The sequence below is a fragment of the Natator depressus genome, chromosome 17 (assembly GCF_965152275.1).
Source record: "Natator depressus isolate rNatDep1 chromosome 17, rNatDep2.hap1, whole genome shotgun sequence".
Lineage (NCBI taxonomy): Eukaryota > Metazoa > Chordata > Testudines > Cheloniidae > Natator > Natator depressus.
Window position 1 is genome coordinate 1,678,960 of NC_134250.1, and position 23,777 is coordinate 1,702,736.

General features: G+C 40.3%; 1 protein-coding gene across 3 annotated transcripts in view; it reads right to left on the minus strand.

Annotated features, from left to right (window-relative positions):
- Nucleotides 1–2,313: 2,313 nt before the first annotated feature.
- FAM222B (family with sequence similarity 222 member B) overlaps nt 2,314–23,777 on the minus strand; it is a 49,882-nt gene continuing 28,418 nt past the window's right edge. For all 3 annotated transcript variants that reach the window (XM_074974608.1, XM_074974609.1, XM_074974610.1), the window contains 2 exons: nt 15,888–16,015; nt 2,314–7,837 (listed from right to left, as the gene is read on the minus strand). In XM_074974608.1, the coding sequence (XP_074830709.1) occupies nt 6,249–7,837; nt 15,888–15,969 (1,671 nt within the window). In that variant the 5' untranslated portion in view covers nt 15,970–16,015 and the 3' untranslated portion in view covers nt 2,314–6,248. The remainder of the gene's footprint in view (nt 7,838–15,887; nt 16,016–23,777) is intronic.

The window sequence follows — 23,777 nt, forward strand, 5'->3', positions numbered from 1 at the left end:
TGGAATATTATTTCCACTAGAGGAACCAGACACCCACGCCAGCCCAAACACCAAGAGTTCTGAGATCGGGGGAATAATGATATACAGCCTGGAAGATACGAGTTAGTATCAAGAAAAGGAGTACTTGTGGCACCTTAGAGACTAACCAATTTATCTGAGCATAAGCTTTCCTGAGCTACAGCTCACTTCATCGGATGCACACTGTGGAAAGTACAGAAGATCTTTTTATAAACACAAACCATGAAAAAAATGGGTGTTTACCACTACAAAAGGTTTTCTCTCCCCACACCCCTGCTGGTAATAGCTTATCTAAAGTGATCACTCTCCTTACAATGTGTATGATAATCAAATTGGGCCATTTCCAGCACAAATCCAGGGTTTAACAAGAACGTCCGGGGAGGGGGAAGGAAACAAGGGGAAATAGGTTACCTTGCATAATGACTTAGCCACTCCCAGTCTCTATTCAAGCCTAAGCTAATTGTATCCAATTTGCAAATGAATTCCAATTCAACAGTCTCTCGCTGGAGTCTGGATCTGAAGTTTTTCTGTTGTAATATCGCAAATTTCATGTCTGTAATCGCATGACCAGAGAGATTGAAGTGTTCTCCGACTGGTTTATGAATGTTATAATTCTTGACATCTGATTTGTGTCCATTTATTCTTTTACGTAGAGACTTTCCACAGTATGCATCCGATAAAGTGAGCTGTAGCTCACGAAAGCTTATGCTCAAATAAATTGGTTAGTCTCTAAGGTGCCACAAGTCCTCCTTTTCTTTTTGCAAATACAGACTAACACGGCTGTTACTCTGAGTTAGTATCAGTGGGATTTAAACGTTCATTGAATGCATTTCCAGTAAATCCAGGAGGGATGATTTTGAAGCCAATACAGTCCCTTTCCCTGCTCAAGGAGAGATGGACTTTTCCTATGTTCTAGTTTCATCATGTAAATTAGATGTCTATTCATTATAAACTGGAAAAAGCGCGCCTGGCTATAACCTTCAGTTAAATGAGAGAATCCTGCACACTTATCTAAACTCCCTTTTAAAATCCAGGTTTAAGAATTATACTAGTAAATGAAGAACCTTGTGTGGCTATGACACGCTCAAGTTACTTGCTCCAAATCCTTAACAGGAATAAAGGGAGTCTCCATAGTTACACCCTTCCAAACAGAAACATGCCACCTTAGATTTAGTTTGCCCTTACATGGAAAGCGCATACATTCTAATAACTTCTGAAAGTCATACAACAGGTGAGCAATGGAACAGACCTTCCAACTAGCACAAGTTTTGTCCTTCTCCTCAAAGATTTTTATTCTCTGCCTTGTTAAAATAAGATGTGTTAAAGTACCCTTTTAGAGTACTTTACAAATCCCACCCTGAATCTTCCTCCTATTCTCTACTTGAGAAGTAAGAGGTAAATGCCAGTACATTTCACTAACTGGCAAGTCACAGTTTATTTGGGATGGACGACTTGGTAGATTAATCTGCCTTGCCATAGCCACTTCGCTCATTTTCCAATTTGAGTGTTGCAGAACGATCTGTTTACTTTGGGGTTTGCTGAGACCTGATCTACCGAACCCCTGTGGGCGTCTCTAATGGGGTACGGTGGTTTCTTTTCAATATTCTTTTATGCTAGATTGATAAGGGGATTCAACTTCTAAGATCAGCCAGAGCAAGGTATGCTTGGGAGAACTGGAGCAGACCACAAACCAATGGGTTAATGGGAAGTTTCTCATTGAACACTCACAAGAGATGGTTACTTTGAAGAGGTGCTCAGCTTGCCTATGCACCTTGTTTCTGCTTCATTCAAAGCGTTCCAGCTAGCAAAGCATTCATATTGGCATCTGGGGAGAGTTCATCTCCACTCTACCTGAAAAATGCAGTGGAGAGGAGACAGGAGGACCATGACAGTAACTCTCAAGTTAAGAACAATTTTTCATGACATCAGACTAAAAGGGAAATAACATCCCCACAGCTCTCAAGACAGAAAGATCAGGAATGGAGAAAACCCAGCCCAAACAGACTTCCTCAGGAATTTTACCATTTTTTGGCCTGCAGTTTTCTGCAAGACGTAACAGTCTCACAGAATTTCTTAGTGCAGACTATCACAGCAAACGTCCATCCTGCAGCCATTGGCTACAGTTGAATACCACAGGCCAAGCAAGCCTCATTCATTCACACTGCATAAAAACAGCAGAAGGGGCAGAGGGAAAAGGACTTTTTGGCTTTAGTTTTTATTTTTCCTGAAGACCAAAAGAAAAAAAAAAAAAAAAAGAAAAAAAGATTCTCGTTATACCCGTAGCACATGAGAAGCAGCGTATATAATCAGTATGTGTTTTAATGAAATACAGCAGCAATTCCCGATTCTCTCCACAGCAAACCCCAGCAAACATTTCTGTTTGGTTTCTACGGGAATGGCCGAGTTCTGTGGAGACATCTTTCACATCATAAGCTTCAGAAAAGGTTCTCTAAGAAAGAAAATTCACAAGTGTCATCATAAAATTTTAACTTTGGGCTGTAACAAATTGGGCTGATAACAGCTTCAAAGCCACTGCTCAACAGAAAAGATACAGCAGAGATGGAAGTTTCCCATTGGAAGCCTTTTCACCACTTTCACACTTATCCCTTCTCTGCTCTGTTTACTAACAACCTCCACTGGGCAGAAGTAAATCATTAGAAACCAGCAGAAGTGTCTGCATAGCAATATTCTGCTGAACCAGTGTAGTGCATTAGGAGGGGATAGATTATGGTGCTGACAGCACAGCATGAAATAATCCAGAGTTCACTGAGAAAAACATATGAAATATTTAGCTCCTTTCCCCCCCCAAAGGAAAGAATTATTCCATAAATGTCAAAGATTGATTTCATCAATATCCAGACATGGAAATGGGGATGCAAGAGATTTGCATCAGAGGTCGTAAGTGCTTGACCTTTCAGTGGAGAAGAAGTGGAAAGCTGGAAGTGCTCTAATCGGAACAGTGGTGTAAATTCCAATGGAAGACACCCATCTATGTCAAAGACCCAAGTGAAAGCCTAGAGAGTTTACAAAAGTGCTGTACAAATTAAACACATGCAAAACAGAGTTCTACTAGGTAGGGAAACTTTCACAGCATTCGATATTGCATGGAATAGGACCAGAATGCTATATTTTCCTTAGAACCAGTTCCTCATCTTTGTATTAGTAAAATTATAGCAGGAACTGGAGGAAGGAAAAATATCAAACTGAATGAATACTGCGAAATGTTTCTAGAAGTCAAAAGCATGGCTCCTACTAAACACACCAGAGCATCACTCTGCATAAAAGAGTCCCAAAATAAAAAGATTCTACCAAATGATACTAAGTACCAAACACCCTATCCTTTGTCATCATTTGAGCAATAGTGCATGTCCAGTGGGGCCCTTTATTGGACCCTTATTGCTGGGTTCATGTTGGAGTAAATGTTTCTTTTACAGGTTGAGTCTATAAACTAAGCATGTAAGTGAACAAAAACACTGGATTAAAAAAGGGTAAAAATCTCTTAAGTATAAGAAAAAGCTGTTAGTCATACACTGATGCAGAATGTAGTTATTTTCAATAAAAATTGGACTCAGAACAAGGCGAAATATCTGAGTAGGTTTTAATAGCAAAATTGTTCTAATTTCTTGAACAGCTAATGGAATGTCCTACCTGGATGTGTCTTGAATATTTTTGCTTCACAGTCCTGCTGCATCAGGCCAAAGTCTCAGAGGTGACGATTCTATTGGCAGTTATTAGTTCAGAACAACTCATGACAAGACTCTCAGACTATCTCCAATGGCTTACTGTAACATTAGCATAACTTCAGACATTTACACCACTTTTTGTCAAGAGCTGAAACATGGGGTTTCACTAGCTCTCCGTTTTGGGGGGAGGGCAGAAGATGAATCACCGTCTGGGGTTTGTACTTGCAGTAGGCTAACGAACCCAATAAAACGTAGGCATATTTCAGGTAGCAGAACACCTTACAGTAACTACCTTAGTGGGAAATGTTAAAGTCACAGCACAGCCCTAGATCAATTTGGAGGAGGGGAAGAGGCGACAGGGAAAATGGAAGGGAAGCAGCTTCAGACTCAATCCTTGGCTTCCAAGATAATGTATTCAGAAAAATATTGCATGAAAAGCCTTAGGGTTTTAGTTCTTTCATAGATGTATATTTACCAGTTTTCACAAAGACTGCAGGAATACGATTATAAACAATAAATTAGGACTTCATGTTGCTATCATTTGGCATAACACAATCAGGCAATTTTTCCTTTTAAATATAAGGCAACACAAGCCAACACATAATTTAATCCGTCTTTAGTCAGACTGCTTAACTTTGCTAAAGAGTAATCACTAAAGAACGGTTTATAGTACACTTAAAAGAATTTAAATAATGACATGGTGTAAGTGTACTACCTTACGCAAGGAATCAGAAAACGTACTCTGCTAAGCTTTGAAACCTAAATATTTGTTACAGCCCAGAACTACACGTCTAAATTAAAAAATACAAATAAATGTTTTCTAATTTTTTCCATTTACGAAAATCTTTAAGAATCTCTAGCCAACTATGACATCACTTCAAAACTTGTAAGTTTGTTGTGTTTTTTTTTTTTTTAAATTTTGTATGATGTCTTAAGATTTTAAATCATGCTCATTAAGGAAAGTTCAAGGAGCAAATACTTAAGGCTTTGTTTTTCAAAGGGCTGTGAGGGAGGCCAGTGAATGGCAGAGGCCAGGGGGTTCACTCATACACAATGCTACTCAAACCCACGCTACCAGGCGACATTCATACAGAAATATTACACTTAAAAGTTACAGTGTAGAGCAATATTTTTAGCCAGTGTACATATAAAGAATCAATGCATTTACTTTTTTTTTTTTAATTCCAAACTTGACTGTGATCATTATGTTCAAGTATTAGTCTCATTTACAGAGATGAGAAACTTCCTACTTACAATAAATTTAGCTGTAAAAGAAGGGATGTTTCAATATGCTGAAGAGAATGAGACACTGAGGTTATCCAATAGTTAGTGTTCTATCGGTCACCAACTCATTTAGCTGCTTTAAGTGACATGGGGAGGGAAGAGAAGTAGTTAGGCACAGAGAATCTGGGAAAAGAGTACTTTAAAAATAGCTTAAATGGTAATTCCCAGATAGGAGAACTGTTCTATCGCATCTATGTTGGTGCTTTAACGTATAAGAATACAGGGCTGTAGGCCCCACCATGTCTCATGGCTAGAGCTTCGTTTCATAGCAAATACCTTTCATTTCATTGATGCTGTCGGAATGCGAGAACGCCATGCCAGCCACTATGTGCCCTTACCTTTACAGGGGAGACAGACTTCTAAATATGCTAATCTACTGGGGGAGCAACTGAACCCTTGGGGGGTCGTCCATGGGTCTAGATTCCTGGAATAAAACCTCAATACAGCACTTTGTATCAGGAAATCCAGACTCCTAGCAGCGAGGGGTTCAGACATAGTTAGCTTTAAAATGGTCAAGTGGAAGTGAAGAGGGAAGGAGGCAGCTACTATTGTAGCTATGTACCCTACATCCAAAAACTGCCACTCCCATACCCTGTCCTCAACAAAGCATCCAGAAGGTCTGTGAGGGGCTTTTGACTCTGGAGATAGACCAAAGTCAAAATGATAAATGCAGAACCCTCTGCAAGAGCTAGCAAAAAGCTTCTTCCTATGTTAATGCCTAAATATATAACCCTAGCTAAATCCTTTCAAAAGTAGGCTCTCTTTTCAATTAAATAAGTCGCTAGACAGTGCAAATGGTCAACGTTTAATGCATTTAATGAAACAGGCTTTAGAGTTGAAAGCAAGCCCTACTTCCTAACAAAGGTTGCTGCTCTTAGTCTGCAGAGGAGATTTAGATGGAAGTGTAAGCTCCTACGCGACCTCGCTCTTTAAAGAGCTGGCTACTAGATGCAACTGTGAACCCTGCAGCAACTTAACAGTCCAGCAAGCAGCCACCGAGTAGAAGGCAAAAGCTGAGCAGAGAGGATTCTGTGATGAAGAAACAGCTGTGGGGTGCAGTAGTGTAATCAAGTTATTTGAAACAAAAGGCATGTTATATATTTGATGCTAACAGGAAAAATGTGGATGTAAAGCTTTTAAATATACCTTAAGTCTTGTTTCAATGATTATAATGATCACACAAGTTTGCAAATTAAAAATACTTTGCTTATTAATTAAAATTAAGACTAAACCTCTAATTTTGTCTTTGAAAGTGACTGCAGCCTATCTATACCCCGGGTGCTGAATATGAAGATTTCGACTATCAGTTGGTTCAGGCGCTCGGTTCATGGGAGGCCGATGGACTTTTCCCAGGACAGCCATACTCTGATCTCTGAAGCAAGCCTGTTGGAAGTCCCCACTTAGGTAATCCATGGTCTGCATCACACTATTCTGGCTGGATGAACCAGCTCCGGCTCTATAATGAGCTCCTGCTGCACAATCTAGTGGTGCCCCTGCTGGCTGTCCTCCATGAAAAGGCATGGCAAGGTCCTGTGACCCAGAGCTGTCACTGTTCGGTGTGGGCAGAATGTTATTCCATATGGGCTGGAAATAGTGCCCATTAGTATATGGCAAGGGTCCCTGCAATCCATTCACAGGTGGGGAAGGTGTAGGCTTCTCAATAGGGGGCTTTAAGTTGAAAGACTGGCTCATGCACAGTTCTTGAGGGTAGTTTGAAGTTTTACCAGGAAAACCTTGCCCTGCAATCTCTCTGTGAGGGTGCTTCCCGGCAAGTCCAGTAGGTCCAGCAGCATCGCCACACATTTGCTGGAGATGTGCAAGCTGATGCTGGTTCCATGCAACTGATTTCATTTCAGTCTGGTATGCAGACGGCACCCTGTTGATGTTTACCATGGGTACATTAACAGAGGCAGAAGATGGAATAGCAGCAGCAGCATGATCTACAGGGTTTACTACACAGGAAGGCATGGGAGTGGGAACATTGTGAGTAGACACCCTGGTACTTGCATTGATCAGCAGATTGCGACTTATGGGGCTAGGGTTTGCAATCTGTCCCTCACATACTGAGGTAGTGCTAATGCCAGCTCTGGCCTGGCAGAACTGGTTAATCTGGTGCACAATGCTGCTCAGGTCTGGTGGCTGGTTCTGCTGCAGAGTGGCAGCCATAGAGAGGGGAATGGTTGAGGTAGACACGGTCACATTCGGCGGCGCATCTGCATCCGGCATCTTTCTGCTTCCATGTAAACCCGGCTGCAGCAAAGTGTTTGCATGGTGCTGCAGAGTTTGATGTGCCATGGTCTGAGGATGCTGCAAGCTCTGCGGCTGCTGCATATTCTGAGGGTGCGGCAAAGTCTGCGGCTGCGGTATACCCTGAGGGTGTGTTAAGCTTTGTGGCTGCAGTATACCCTGAGGGAGCTGCAAAGTCTGTGGCTGCGGTATACTCTGGGGGTGTGGCAGAGTCTGTGCATGCTGAAGGGCCTGCTGGCGAGCAAGCGCCTGGGGGTGGTTTAAAGTGCTAGGTGCAATGTATGGTGTGGAAGGGGGATTCATCATTGCTTCCGGCAGCAGACGTGCGCGTGTTCCGTCAAAGTCTTTGATAATTCCTTTAGCTGGAGATTTGACTATCGCGAGCAGGCCTGTTTTTGTGGTGGGCTGGGATGGGTAAGGACTATACCTCTGGCCTGAAGTATCAAGTCCATTCACAGTACGGCGTATGTGTTTCCTCTGGGGAACCTTGACGCTGTTTGGAAAAATTTTTATAGTCAGTGGATTGTTGGCAACCTTCTTAGCATAAGCATCCAATTCTGCTGGGGTAGGATACTGTGCAGATCTCATTTTCTGTGTAGTGTCCCCTGTGGAGAAAGAGGGAATCCATCAGTACTGACCCTGGAAAGAAGCAGCGTTCTCTCAGAACAAGCAAGTTAAAGCATTCAAAAGACAAAAGAGCCAAATCTTCCCAAAACCAGCGGGCAAGCACCAGTTATCTGATTCCCTTCATCAGTGGAAACCAACATGACGCACCACTCAACTTCAGGCAAGACCAGCCTGAAGGGAGTAAAAACTGAACCAAACCATTTCTTAAGCTAAGTTTATTCAGAAAATGATGGTAGTTACATTAACCCTTGAGGAGCTGTGGACAAACCAGGTGTGCCGCAATCAACGCATCGGATGGCCTGCACCTCAGATTATTTTCTATGCTGGATAAGAGGTGGGGCAAATGCTGCAGCCTAATGAATATTCTCAGACTTAAAATCTGCCTCTGCCCTCCCTCCCTAGCCCCCATTCTTAAGCCGTTCTTGGAATCCTGAGCTTCTAGTTTAGGAAAGAGAAGGAAGTTAGCGAACAGAATGGAAAAATGCACAGAATGTTGGTGTGAGCCCCATATAAAGCCACTTCAAATAAAAACTACTTGGATTTCAATGTCAGCATTATTCTGAAATTGAGGCACTTAACATTTTTTAAACTGTCTTCTTTGGCAAATACTCAAAGGTTCTTTGAGAAGTCTTTAGTAATTCTAGTTTAGCCAGGTTATATTGTATAATTCCCATTCTGCTAAAGATGCATTATTTTGTGCCTTTCACCTCTGTCTACCCCTACTCAGCTAAACTCCATATTCACTATGACAGTCAGTTTGGGAGAGTATCCTAACAATAAACAGTTACAATCAGGGTACCACAACAGATCCTAAAGGCACATTTATCTACCACATGTGGGCAAAATTATTCCAGACAGTCATCCTGTTCCATTTATCCTCACTTAGCAGATATCCACCTGGCTGAAGGTTGAGCAGCAGGCTGCCATTTGTACATTTCAGCAAAGGCCATATGAAAATCTAGGAGGGTGGAATGCACCTGTGGATTGCTGTAATCTCATTCCATGCAGACAGCACATTTCCCTTCAAAGCTGTACTGGCTGCCTCTCATAAGCCTTTGCTTTAAAAGAAATTTTATAATCTTCCAATACAGGCTTGTTCTTCCATAATCCCATTCCCCTTTTGCTTGATTTTTCACCTTGCAGATTTTGTCCACCAGAAAAGCAGCTCCCCTCTCATAGAACAAGATGTTCAGCTTCCTCCATAGCTCCTACACACGCTACTGCAGTGATTTGCTGGTAGGGGGTTCTGCAGCTGACTTCTCCAGAGCCCAGCAGGGCCATTGCCAGTGCGCTTGGTATCTCACTGTCCCAAGCAGAAGAGACCTAGGAACTACAGCCCACCAGAGATCATGCTGCTACTAGGGAGGCAGACCTTTGCTTGAACATATGCACTTGATTATAGCCTTTTGGAAAACAATTTGCTTAGAAGAAGTTATCTACCAAGTATGGTTAAGGTCTAAGCAGCATTACCAGCTCCCTTTCAATCACTGTCTACAGAGCAGATGATTTTAGTCTCTAAAACTGAAGGCAGGGCACTGCTTCTATAAGAAAAGCTGTCCTTAGAAACCAAGGGCAATGCAAGAGATGATGGGATGGATACCAAAAGGAGAAGCAGTTATAACGAAATTAAACATATACTTTGTAAAATGGGAATATTTATAAGCTAGTTGTTTCTTTAGCACAGCACGCACTCAGCTGCGCCAGCTGGCAGTTTACCTATCCATCTTCATTGTTTCTGAGATGCCTCTCACCATGGTGTTTAAGCACTGGCATCTACCACCCTCCCTACTAATTAGAGGAAATACTAATTTGATATTTATTAACCTGAACATCCTCTTTGTTCTCATGTCTCACCTCACCCTGTCATGCAGGTTCTAACTTCCTTTTTGACTGAGCTCTTGCATTTCTAATGAAGTCAGGAACGTCTCCAAGTTAGGCAATGCTAGTCCTCTGTTGCCAGGTTTCTGTCAGCAGCTCTCAAAACTTTGTTGGCTGTATTTTTAGCAGGTTCTTCTATTCCTTCTCATCTTCTCTGCCTTTTCCAAAAGATGCCTACCCTGGAAACATGCTAGGTAATTCTGATGAAAGAGTTAACTGATCAGGCTGAAGGGAATCCAGGCCTTTCTGCAACATGGGTTGTGTGAACTTGGCCAATTTCAGATAGAGTTTCTGCTTAACACTTCAAGGCATCTTTCTTTTACATTCTATGGAAAAACTAGACAAGAATTTCAGAAGTCCAATATCAAACTGGGTAATAAATGTTATTAGTGACCTAGTATGTTGGATAGTTTGCCACCTTTCCAGAAGGTAAGGTCTTGGGTGTACTTTGACAATGCATTACAATTATTGTCAGGTAGCAGTTCAAATATTTAATCACATTTTAATATGCAAAACTGAACACTTTGCGTCTATCAACTATAGCACATCTATAGCTCTGAACCAGAGTTCCTTATTTTAAAAGCACAATAGTTTACTTTAAGAGTGAAAACAAGCCTTCAGTTCAAGTTAAACATGCACCAAGATGAAACCTGATGTCCTATCTTAAGTAATTGACAAACCATTTTTCAAATCCCCTTTGAATTGGCCTCTCTTAAGTTAACAACCCATTCCCTCACCTTCCCCCTCCTTTCCTATGTAATTCTAGTTTACAGAGTCAATGCCTCTCTTGCCCTGAACTAGCTAAAACATCCATAATTTACTTAGGACTGATCGAGAGAACGTATTCCTGAGGCTCCCCATATACTACATAAAATGTAACTATGTTACACCAGTAGTTTTTCTTCACAGTAGACTCTAATCTTTGCAGGATCAATTTGGGCAACAAAACAGAGAAAACTGTGAATAAGTCAGAAACAGGAATTAAGGCGTACTCAGGGGACCTGAAGGACCAGTACAGGGATTCCAAGGCTACAGTGAAGTAGTCATGGGGATTAGGTAGGATAGAAAAAAATAGATTAGCTCAGCTGACAAAATGAATGGGAAAATATCAAGCATAATTTAAACAAAATGTGTCTTTGCTGTCCAACATCCCCATCACTTGTGATCAGTTCCAGATTTCTGTGCCAGTCCATACAACAATTAGATGTGCACCTCTAAATATCAGAAATATTTTCTTGTTAGCAATGGCGTGTTTCTCTGATTAATTTCAATACGAATATAACATTTTTCTTTATGTGCATTTAACATTCGGGCTTTAAACCACAGCTTTGTAACCTACTTATGGTTATATTTTCATTAACATTCATTAAAGTATAACAAGCCTTAAGGATCCTTACAATAATCAAATTCAAAACAAAAAAAGAAGAGCTATACCCAATTCCTGGGTAAAGCTCTCAACTGCTGCAATTTTCCTGTAGGTTTAACGAGAGTCCTCAGTCTTTGGGAAGGAGTTAATTTTAGCCTGTGGATTAGTCTTTTAGTCCAGGAATATAAAACCCACACTTCGTCTCAACTGTGGCTACTCCACCATCATCTCAATCAATCTTTTTCTTTGAAGGCCCTGAAGCACCTGTCTTTACATCACTGAAAACTACGGTCATTGCCCAATAAAAAGGCATTTTTGCTCTTTTGACAATGCATTCTTTGCCTCAAGTATTTGATATTGTCTTCAGTGTTATATTTAAGAAACAGAAGGAAGGAAGGAAGGAAGGAAGGAAGGAAAGAATTCAGATAAGAGACCAATGAGAAATCCCACACATGTGTGTGAAGGACAAATTTCAGGGTTACTCTGCTTTCCCTTGAAATCTTACAAAATTGAGTTTGTTTTTTTGCAAAGTCTTTAAAATAAATAAATAAATAAATAAATATATATTAAAAAATATAAATAAATAAACAAACAAACAAACAGATACGTTATCAGTTTCAAAAAGACAAAATATTTACAAGTCATCTAGCAGCTCTGCCTTCATGCAGTATCCTTAGAAAAAAAGCCCTTCATCTGGAGGTGGACAGAAAAGAAGGTAACTATGTAGAGTTTTAAATAGAATGCAAGACCAATGTGATCCAGAGAGCTATATCTAGAACAATTCCTCAGGCTTTCTGAACTTCTATTAATAAAAGTTATCTGGTACAGTTATACAGTTTCTTAAGGCTTCTATAAAAAGCATGGGACTATTTCAAATCCCCTTCTCCAGCTATCCCTAAACAAAAAAACCCCCCACACATTGTTCATTAAAAATGCTTATTAACTCAGCTTCCCTTTGGCCGGGAGCAAGACTATTTATGCATATACCGGATGTGGAGAAATGCACCAAATAATCTCATACACATCTGCCGCAGAGGGGGCATTTTGATTTTCAATATAAATCAGAGCTAACTGGAACTGCTAAGCATTAGTGGCGTTTAAACATCTGCCAGCCACTTTATGTGCTAAATTCTTTTAAACACAGCACTTAAACTCTTCACTAAGGGCTTGTCTACACTAGGAAAATTAGTGAGCAGCAAGCTAGGGTGCAAATTTATAGTGCACGAGCTACTCAGCGCTAACTCCCTCTGTGGACACACTTACTGAGCACTTCTTGAACAGTTTAGCTTAATGCGCTTCCAAAGTGCAGTAAATTATTGTGCACTAAGACATGAAGTGAACAGCAAGAGTAAGTGTGGGAGTAGCTACTGCAGGCTTTTTCCCTGTGTAGACAAGTCCTAAATGAGGTTATGGTACTGCTTTCAGTCCAGTGTCAAGCAGTGCCTCGAAAGAGCCGGCAATATCAGGCTAAGAGATATTGCTAGCTAACAGATATTCCTGTTACCTTTAGAAAATATAGAACTAATGCAGTATGAAATTGGCCCACAATTCACACCCTCATCTCACCAAACAAATGTTAAAAGATTTCACTAATTTGCCCTTTCAGTATGAAGCTTTCCAATACTCCGAAGTGATCACCAACCAAGGAAGCCTTTTAACAAATTGTAGGTTTTCTTTGTAAGAAAGTGCACTAAGTTCTATCCCCTCCCATGTAGTTTTAGTCAGCAATATTCAGCTGAAAAGACATAATGCTACATATATTAATAAGATGGAAAGGAGGGGAAAAAAATGTGGGGGGAGAATGCCATTAGATGGCAGTCTACCTGCATATCACATTGTGAAAGCCCCTTTCTGGGCACATCCTCTTGCTGCAACCACAGAAATGTACGGCTAGCACGGGGGGCTTTGAGAAGTTGCTCAGCCCAGCCCCTTCCACTGAGACAGGACAAATTATACTTAGACTCTCTCTCACAGAAGTTTATCTAACCATTCTTAAAACCGACAATGTTGGGGATTCCACGACCTCCCTTGGCAGCCTATCCCACTGCTTAACTATCCGAAAATGTTTTTTCTAATATCAACCTAAATCTCCCTTGCTGCAGATTAAGTGCATTACTTCTTGTCTTATCTTCAGTGGACATGGAAAACCAATCACAGTCCTCTTTAGAGCAGCCCTTAACGTATTTGAGGACGGGCCCCCTCAGTCTTCCTTTCACAAGATTAAACATGCCCAGTTTTTTTTTTTTTTAAAGTCTCCCCATATAGGTCAGCTTTTCTAAACCTTTTTGTTTTTGTTGCTCTCCTCTGGACTCTCTCCAGTTTGTCCATATCCTTCCCGAAGCGTGGTGCCCAGAAGGGGACATAGTATTCTACTGAGGACTTACCAGTGTTGAGTAGAGCAAGACAATCTCCTCCCGGGTCTGACATAGGACACTTCTGTTAATACACCCCAGAATACTATTAGCCTTTTTTGCAACTGCACCACAATGTTGACTCACAGGGCTTGCCTGCACACACACAGCTCTCCTGTCAGCATAATAAAACCACCTCCACGAGTGGCGGGAGCTCTGTTGGCGGGAGAAGTTCTCCCGCCGACATAGCGCTGTCCACACGGGTGCTTATGTCTGTGTAACGTATGTCGCTCAGGGGGGTAATTTATTCACCTCCCAAGCAACATAAGTTATGCCAACATAAGCCATTGTGTAGACATAGCCACAGTCAACTTGTGACCCACTATACCCTCATATCCTTTCCAGCAGTACTACCACCTAACCATTTACTCCAGATTTTGTAGTTGTGCATTAGATTTTTTCCTTCCTAAGTGTAGTACTTTGCACTTGTCTATATTGAATTTCATCTTGTTGATTTCAAACCAATTCTCCAACTTTCCAGGTTGTTTTGAATTCAAATCCTGTCTTCAAAAAGTGCCAGGTTGGCGTCATCTGCAAAATTTATACAAAGATAGTTGCACAAAGGAGTGGAGAGTATTAGTGAAAATATTGAATAGACCAGAACAGACCCCATGGAATCTCACTAGAAAAATGCCCCCAGCTTGACAGCAAATCATTGATACTATCTTTCAGTTTTGCACCCACCTTTACAGTAATTTAAACTAGATCACATTTCCCTAGTGTGCCTATGAGAATGTCACGTGGGACTGTCAAAACCATTACTTAAATCAAGATATATCACATCTACAACTTCCCTATCCACTAGGACAGCAACCCTGTCAAGGGAGGAAATTAGATTGATTTGGCATGATTTGTTCTTGACAAATCCACACTGACTATACTTATAACCCTATTATCTTCTAGATGCTTAAAAACTGATTGTTTGATAATTTGTTCCAGTATCTTTCCAGGTACCGATGTTAGGCTGACTGGTCTATAGTTTCACAGCACCTCTTTGTTCCCCCTCTGAAAGGAAGGTACTATGTATGCCCTTCTCCAGTCCTCTGGGACCTAGTCCATTCTCCACGAGTTCTCAGAAATAACTGCTAATGGTGCTGAGATTGCTTCAGCTAGTTCCTTTAGTACCCTAAATTTTATCAGGCCCTAATGACTTGAATACATCTCAATATTCTTTAACTTGTTCTTTCCCTAGGCTGGCTTCAAGTCCTTCCCACTGCTTGTTAATATTAATTGTGTTAATGTCACAACTGTTACTACAATTACAAAGCACATTTGGGGAAATCACAAATACTGTGATGTAAGACACACACATCTCAAGAATTTGTTCTCTCCTGGTATGCCCCAGTTACATAACTAGTAGACTATTACCTTTACTCCTCAATATTCCCATGCCAAATTTCATTAGCAAGTCATGGACCATAACATGTTGTTTAGTTTGACTATAATTGGAGTGTAAATTATTTCATTTAAAAAGGTGATAGCAAGTCCAAAACCAAAAGCTAAATGAAGAGATATGAATTTCCCCCTTGTACAAGTTGCAGATACTAGGGACAGGCTAAAGTACATTTCTGTAAGGAGATCATTATACCCAGTTCTTTAATAAACATTCTTGGAATAGTTTCTTATTTGCCACCCCAACTGTGGAATCAATTTGTGACTCAAGGGATCTCAGGAGGATGAGGGGAAGCGGGGGGGAACAAAGAGAGGATGATTTAAACTATTCCCTAATAAACTAATGCTTGCATCTGAATAGAAGGTTCTCCTGAAATATCAGTGAAAATTTCACATGGATGAAAGAGGTTAGTGAAAGTAAATGTGTTGGTTACCGCCGTATTCTATGCAAGAACTTTCAAAGCCACAGGAAAGACAGCAGGATGGAGAGACAGCACTCTGAATACTGGAAATACTGGCCAGATTACAACTATTTGTGTTTTATCAGAATGCGATATATCCCTATATCAACAAAACAAACTGCAAAAACTCTGCATTAAGAATGATTTAACGTCTATTGGGGTCTGCTTTTCAATTCAATTCGGTTAAAAGGAACCAGAAAAAAAATTCTATTAAGAGCCAAATCAATATGTATGGTTTCACTGCCTAATGCTTTTAGTAAAGAGGCAAGAATTCAAGTGTGTTGTACTGCTATGATTAAAATTAACCTCTCAAACACCGGAAAGGGAGGGCTAGCTGCTAATGCTTGAACTTTGATAGTGGTTTCTCACAACCATTATTGATGGATGCCTTGAAGGCATGACAAAACATAAAAGACAAAATATTAAACAGATTTTCCGCTGTACCTAAATGTTTATTTCATAGCTATACCAGTGCCAGATTTAACAATTAACCTCGTCCTGAAGGCAAAACATCACTCACATTTCTGAAGTCCAGTGTTCATCTGCGGGTAAGAAAGAAGCTGAAAGGAGAGGTCACCTGGTCCTGGTAGACAGGCCAGCATGGCAGACAGGCACTAACACAACATGGGGCATTCACTCCTCCGCACACTGCAACAACAAAGACAATTCAAGGTTATAATACACAGATAATACGGTGATGAAACAGAAGCAAACAGCCATCCCTATGTGAAAGAGGGACCCATGCTTCACCGATGCAATTTAATTAGCAGTATTGTTGATTAAAAATATATCTTATTCTTATCTATAGCAACAATGTGCTTTCCAACTGTGGTGATGGTTAAACTGACATTTTAGTATGGCACATCTGTACGCTAACTGGGAAATGAAAAATGCCAACACTTAACAGCATTCACCAGCATTGGAAGGTTTCTACCATTTAACCTACAAACGACAAATTTTGGCACTTGCATTTGCAGGGTTATTCTGAAGGGGAAAAAAAAAAGTTCTGGATTTCCTATGACAGGCCATCCTACTGTGGTTCTACCGAATTGCATAGAAAAAGTTACCAAGCTGCCGTTCAAAGATAAGATATAGAACAGCTGTAGTCCTTGAGTAACGGAGAAAGCTGCACAACTGCAACCTCATAAACCCAGGCAATAAAGTTATTTTATCTATAAGCAAAAACAGCGTCCCTGAAGGTTACAAGATGGGTGAATAACCCACAGCCAGAGTTATATGGCATGCAGCACATTGCACAGAGGAGCAAAACTGACGTACACAATGCTTCCTTTCAGGGTTACAAAACTCCCCTAATAGGGAACCTATATTGCCTTTTCAGCCTTGGATTTAAATAGATCAAACCTACTTCTAAAATGAAGGAAGATAGAAACTCTAGGTGCACATCAGCTACCTACCTAAAGAGGATAATTCTCTTATAAGCATTTATACCTAGGCGCAGAGTTAAGAAATGACTTTTGCAGCACAGATAACTCAGTCTTTAAATCCCTTCATAACACTAACAAGACTCAGCTAGAGAGACTGACACTGCCCCAGTTGTAAATGAACTAGCACCAGACACGTCTGCTTAGGTGTCATTCTGAGAGGACACAATGGTAGAAAATGCAATCTGATTGTCCAGCACTATGTCAGGTTGGCTAAGACTAACCTGTGTTTTAAAACATACTGTGAAGGTAACACAGAGATAGGTCAACAAATGAAAAATGATCAGCTGTCACCAAGAAGCCATACCAAGTACCATACACCCTGACTTTAATGGAATGCAGTAGTCCATTTATCAGCATGACAGGTCAGCAGATAAGTGACGAAGGGGTTTTGTTTGCTCTAGGTAAATAATTTTAAAACAAATACTGGAAAAAAAGTTAAACTGATATTCTTGCACCATTTAGAGAAGCACAAAAAGCCACCTTGTGAGAAGTGCTTCAGTCAGTAGAGCGAGGAACCCTTATTAAACAAAAACAAGCACCTTCAGAAAAAGCAGCCTTCTATGCAAGGTGCTTGCCGCTCCAACAAGATGCCTTTGGGGACAAAAAGGCAGTGGACTGCATGCATTTACCAGCCACCACACTAACAGGTTAATCCCGTTTGCTCCAGATGCTGTTCTCTCAAAGAGCAGATGTTTCACTGGAATTTCAGCACCACAAGAGTAAATTATTTAAGGGAATGATGAACTTGAAACCTGCTAACAGAAGGCAGGCAAAAATCTGGGTTTCCACAGGGATGCGTATTGTTGAAAAATATAGGATGGTAAGACTTAGGCCTCGTCTACACATTAAAGCTGTACAGTTAAATTTTAGAGTGTCTTATGTCAGTTTTGCTTACTTTTATTCCCAGTTAACTTCAACTAAACCAAAATATGAGTGTCCATGCAAACCAGTGCAAATCCCTAACTATACTGGTTTGAAGTCACATCTTTAGTTAAATTGATGCTATATTCTCATGTTAACAGGACCTTAGTGATAATATCTAAAGCTCAGACTGCTCAAGATAGATTTTATAGAAAAGTGATGGACTTCACAACTGATAGAAAACTTTATCCACTCAAAACTAAGTTTTCTAACAAATTCCTTTCAAGCAATTGGGAACACTTGAAACAAACCTCTACCCCTACAAGGAAACTAGTTGAGAACAAACATCCTGTATCTTGGCAAGGAAGTTTAGCAACTTCTATGGTCTAATGGGATCAGCTATGGCCATCACAGTTAGAAGAAACTTTAAGGACATGGCTACACGCGAGAGTTTTCAGCAGCGTGGCTGCATCAATGCAGCTGTGCCACTATAAGTTCTCTAACGCAGCTGCTCTAAGCTGACGGGAGCTCCCCCTTTGTCTTAACTACTCTAGCCCCTGCGAGCAGCAGAAGCTATGTCAGAGGGAGAAGTTCTTCCACAGACATAGCACTGTCCACACCGGCACTTATGTCAGTGTAATTTACGTTGCTCGGGGGGTGGTTTATTCACACCCCTGAACGACAGAAGTTATGCTGACGTAAGCTGTAGAGTAGACATAGCCTAACAGTAGTGGGCAATGAAGAACATTTGCAGCATTCTGTGTCGTTCTCATCTTTAAGAACCTTGGGCTATCAACAAGAAGGTAGAGGTTTTTTGGAGCTCTTCGGGTACCAGAACTCCATGTAGATGCCTTTTTGGAGAGTACTACAAGTTTCTGAATTTGAAACTGGATTTGACTAAATCAGTTCCCATTAGATCAATGGGACTGACACCAATGATATACAAGTTGTGGCATACACTCCATGGTATACCCATCTTAAAGCACACATGCCCAAACAGCTTTGCATTGAAGCGACAGTTTTAATTAATGAAACCATGAATGATCATTTCACCACTACCATACATTAAAGGCTACGTGATGGAAACCAGAAGCATGGATCTTGACTCTAAATTTAGTTCTCAGTTTTAAAATTCTATGAGGTGGAAGGGCCCCAGAACTTGGGCTTCAGCCCAAGCCTGAACGTCTATACCACCATTAAACAGCCCCTTATCCTGAGCCTAAGTCAGCTGTCACAAGCCAGCTGCAGGTTAACTGCAGTGTAGACATAACCAAAGTTTTCCATGTCATAACAGTTGGTCAATTTGTACAATACATTAACTTGTTTATTGAGCCATCTGATCAAAGGTTGATCAAAACCAAGCACCAGAAATCCGATAGGTTTTTCTCTGCAAATATTTGTTTATGAAAAAGCTGCATCTTTATAGCATGAATACTTTCAAAATATTAGAAGTAAGTCTCCCAGGTATATTGTCAACTAAGTTACATGTGCAAACAAGTGCCAGTTGTGAGTAGTGGAGAAGTGGAGCTCACCGTAATTTAGGGCACTGAAAGCCAGCATGACTATTCCATGCTACTGATCAAGGCAGACAAGCCCAAAACAGACAGCCCTTTGAAAACCTAAGGAATTCACTGGCAATCCTGTGAGAAATGTAAATACATGGAACTCTCCAGGCAGTGCAGAATTCAGATAATTATGCAAAACACCAAGCGAACAACTTCACTGTGACTCTATCACTAATAGATGGTAATAACTGTGTTCACCTCACAAATCTTGCATTTTCTTTCAGACCTCAAAACCTGAACTGTAATTTTTCCTCAGCCTGTAACAGACTGAGTTCTCAATGGGATTTAAAGGGGTTTAAAAAAACCCTCAGCGATGGCTTGCCACATCCAGAGCTTAAATTAAATTATTTTAGGAACAGAGACATTGCTTAGCCTCTACATTTAAGAAACTTATTCATGAATATAAACAAAGCTGCAGAATTCCATGAGAACTTTCCTGGCATCCTGTGGACAGTTCCCTCCTCCAAATTATACCCAACAAGAATGAAAGACAAAACAAGCATTCAGATCCCTTTTAAACCAAAGATGACAAAAAACATTTTAAATTTCCACAGACTTTGGCATTCTTCCCTTATACACTTTTACTGATTCACCTGAGTAAGCAAAAGCTCAGATTCAGCAGAAAGTATCTACCCTCTCTTTCCTCACTCCTCTATTAGTTTCACAAGTCTGGCATAACTGAGGCCTGTTTCTCTGTGAAGAGTAGACAATGAACAAAGATGACAGAGTTCCAATGCAAACTTCAGCAATGCAGAGGATTTTAATCAATCATCATCAGGTCCTGTAAGCATCTCATTTGTACTCCGATAAAAACAGCGGCTAATCCAGGATCTGGTGCTCTCTCTTATTTCATGGCTAAAATATCTCTTAGCCTCTAATGTTTTATGTAACAACTTTTGTATGTACAACCCCTAAAAAAAAGAGCACCACCATATAAAGTACAAACTGCACTAACAATACTTTAGGGCTGCACAAGTGACACTAGAGTGAGATATGCAGAGGGCTTATTTAACTGTTCAGTCTTTAAATATCATTATAGTCTTAAAGTATTGTGACTCTTCCTCTTGCTGAAGTGCGACAGAGAGCGTCAATGCCTTACACGTACCCACAGCAATAAACAGGATGACGACACATTCAAAATGTGAACAAGTGGCTAAGAGCAGCCCAAGACAGCATTAAGTTCAGAGTGGTCAGACTGCTCTCATGGGAAAGCAGCATTTCCTTGGTGTCCAAAGCATACCAATTTACATAGTTAAGAATTCGATTTCATCTCCAATTCACACAGACCTTATGTTTACTAAAAGGCTGCAAAAATAAGCTTTGCCTAGTTCATTCTGTGTAGGAGCCCACAAGCTAAGTTACTCACTTTAAATATAGAAGATCTGTACACAGGAGATTTGTGATGACAAAGGCAAAACATGTCTTAAAGGAAGAGCTTTATTTATGAGAATTTTTTTTTAAAATGGAAGCATTTTAAAAAGAATTACCACCTTTTCCTGGTCTCCACTGTAGGCGGACTGCCAATAATTCATAATGGCCAGGGAAATAGTGGATATTAAGAGAAGCAATGTAGGTGTTCTGGCAGTGCTAAGAAAACATATCATGGAGGAGCTGGTTACGACTACATAGTTAAAGCTGAGCTTCATTTTGTACTTTAAGACATGCTTCAATCTCTTTTTTTTTTTTTAAATGAAAAATACAGTATACCCTCCCCAAACTTACTCTTTGAGAACACAATGAATATTCTAAGATTTTACAAGTAAATTCATTAGCTGATCAGTTAAAAATTAACATGTCTTCTAAAAGATTTAGTATGTCAGGGTTTTTTTGTCCTTAATGATCTCCATAATGGAGTAATGCAGTCACTTTATCTAAGTGTTATAATTATATAGACTAGAGACAAGGTCAACTAACTCTTAAGTGGGCCATTGGGACAGAAGCAACTCAACCCTTCCTCACCAGCTGAAATAAAAGCATCAATTCTATTGGTTGGAATGACTCAGTGGTAGGAGAGAGACTGGACCATATGTATAAACAGTTCTCACTGGCAGATGAGGCCCAACTGTCACTGTCTATGAAGACTCCAAGGCTGCATACTCTCTTGGGCATCAGTGCTTGCAGGGCTCCCCTTATCACTGTCCTTTGAGGCAGCACTGTTGTGGGAACTGAGGGAACTGTGCAGAGGACACATTAGGACTCAGTCTGAGCTTTCTTTGCTCCCTCCCAACGCTCTTCACTCGCTAACACAGCCCGCTAATTTGCAATTGACTGAAAGACTAGATTCTCCAGTATATTCTGGCTGCTTTACACTGCTCCAGCAATGCAAAGCAGCTGTAAACCCAGCTTAATTGGGTGCTCTGGCTGCTTGATGTATCACTAAATCTGCCCTTAAAAGTTAAATATAAAAAGAGATTTAGAGCTGACACTACAGATAATCTAATCACTAGAAATACTGCACATAGTCTCTTTGGGCTTCTTGTTCATGAAATTTTAAAATATTCTTTTAAAACTAAAATTCCCAGACAAAAACTCCATTAGTGATTTTTAAAGTCAGAAGATAAAAACACTGACTCTTTAAAAATCAATCACATCTAATCTGGGACCGCAACACTAGACTGCCATCATCGTTATTTTAGGACATCACTATAGGGCCGAGTTAGGGCTGGTTGGGTGCCTTAACTGAATGTTTTTTTCAGCTTAATTCTGAATTCTCAAGTTGTAATGCTTTGTTTTGGACTAATCAAACACCCCTACTATGTTTTTTTTACCATTAAGTTACCAATAAATTGAGATGATGAAGGCTGAGAGTATGTATTGTTTTGTCTTGGTAGTAGAAAGCATTCTGTACCCCATTTCCAGAGTGGGCTCAGCTATTTCAGCTGTCACAGGGCAAGGTGACCTACACTTAACTTCATCCTAAACTGAGCTATCGATGGAAGGGCTCCATCAGTTTTAACAAGAGACTTCTCAGAGGTTGCCATAGTAGAGCTTAAAATTTCAAGAAAATTCTATGCTTATCAACCAGAAAATAGCAAACTTCAGAGGCAGCAGTTCTATCAGGGAACACAGATGCCTCTGGTATCTTGTACAGCATAAAGTAAATTACTTGTTCGTAACAGCCCAGTGCTAGAAATAAAGTCCCATTACTCTAATTTACGTGTTCTGCCACTAAATAAATAGATCACATGCTCAAATTAAAAGTTTTTGCTGACCTTTCAAACATACCATACTGCCTGAAACTCTCAAGCAGGCAAAGGAAATGGTCCCCACAAAACTGACATAGGCCAATGAAATGAGAAACAGGTCTGATTTTGAAAAAAGTAAGCTGGTGAAGTCTAACTTTAGACTCATGAAAATAAACATGCATGTTTGAAATTCCAGGATTAACTATAGACCTTCACTACTGAGGTCACAAAGCTCAGAGATTTGAGAAGGCAACAGAAACTACCCACACAAAAGAAAAGCTCAAAACTATTTAAAGTTTCCAGCACCCTGGGGTCCCTTAAGCCTTCTGAGGGCTTTAAGTACTTATGGCTCAGGGACGTGCTTCACTTCTTCCCCTTATTCATATAGAAACTGCATTAAATTTAATAAATAGTAACAATGCATTATGATTATGACAAAATCCCAAATACACTCTGCATAACTGTAAGTTCAGCCTGAAAAAATGCTCCAGGACAAACTAGGGTTGTAAAGTTGCTTTGGTACAACCATATGTAAGTGCCTGTTACAAACATAACTGAATGCAAGCTGATTTTCATGCTTCTAGCAGAACTGTCTTGTTTACTCCCAGTTAAGACACTAAAGACAAAACTACAGACCACTGAAGCTCATTCCTTTTTTGCAAAAAGAAAAGGAGGACTTGTGGCACCTTAGAGACTAACCAATTTATTTGAGCATAAGCTTCACAGCTCACTTCATCAGATGCATCCGATGAAGTGAGCTGTAGCTCACGAAACTTTATGCTCAAATAAATTTGTTAGTCTCTAAGGAGCCACAAGTCCTCCTTTTCTTTTTGCGGATACAGACTAACACGGCTGCTACTCTGATTCCTTTTTTGCTCTCCCAAAGTAACCCATAGTCTAGTTTTTGAAGTATATATTATGTTCTCCTGAACACATTCATACCAATTACACGGGCAGGAATTGTTTACATAATTCACACAATACTGAAAGGAAAAATTCTGTATTTTCAAAAAGGTCAGGGCATTACAAGCGTCAGTTTGAGAAGGCCAGTGATTTAAGAATCAGCATATCTAAGTGGTATTAGTTAGGTGTTACGTTTTTGTCTCCTTTCATAATGCAGCGCCACTTGGTGTGTATTACATTTTAAGAGCATACACTCATACCACACACCACCCCCGCTAGTCAACGTTGGTACTTATTGCATTTCAGTCAGTTCCATCACTTGTAGCTCACGAAAGCTTATGCTCAAATAAACTGGTTAGTCTCTAAGTCCTCCTGTTCTTTTTGCGAATACAGACTAACACGGCTGCTACTCTGAAAGTCTAGACTGATATCATCAGCATATCTCCCAGAC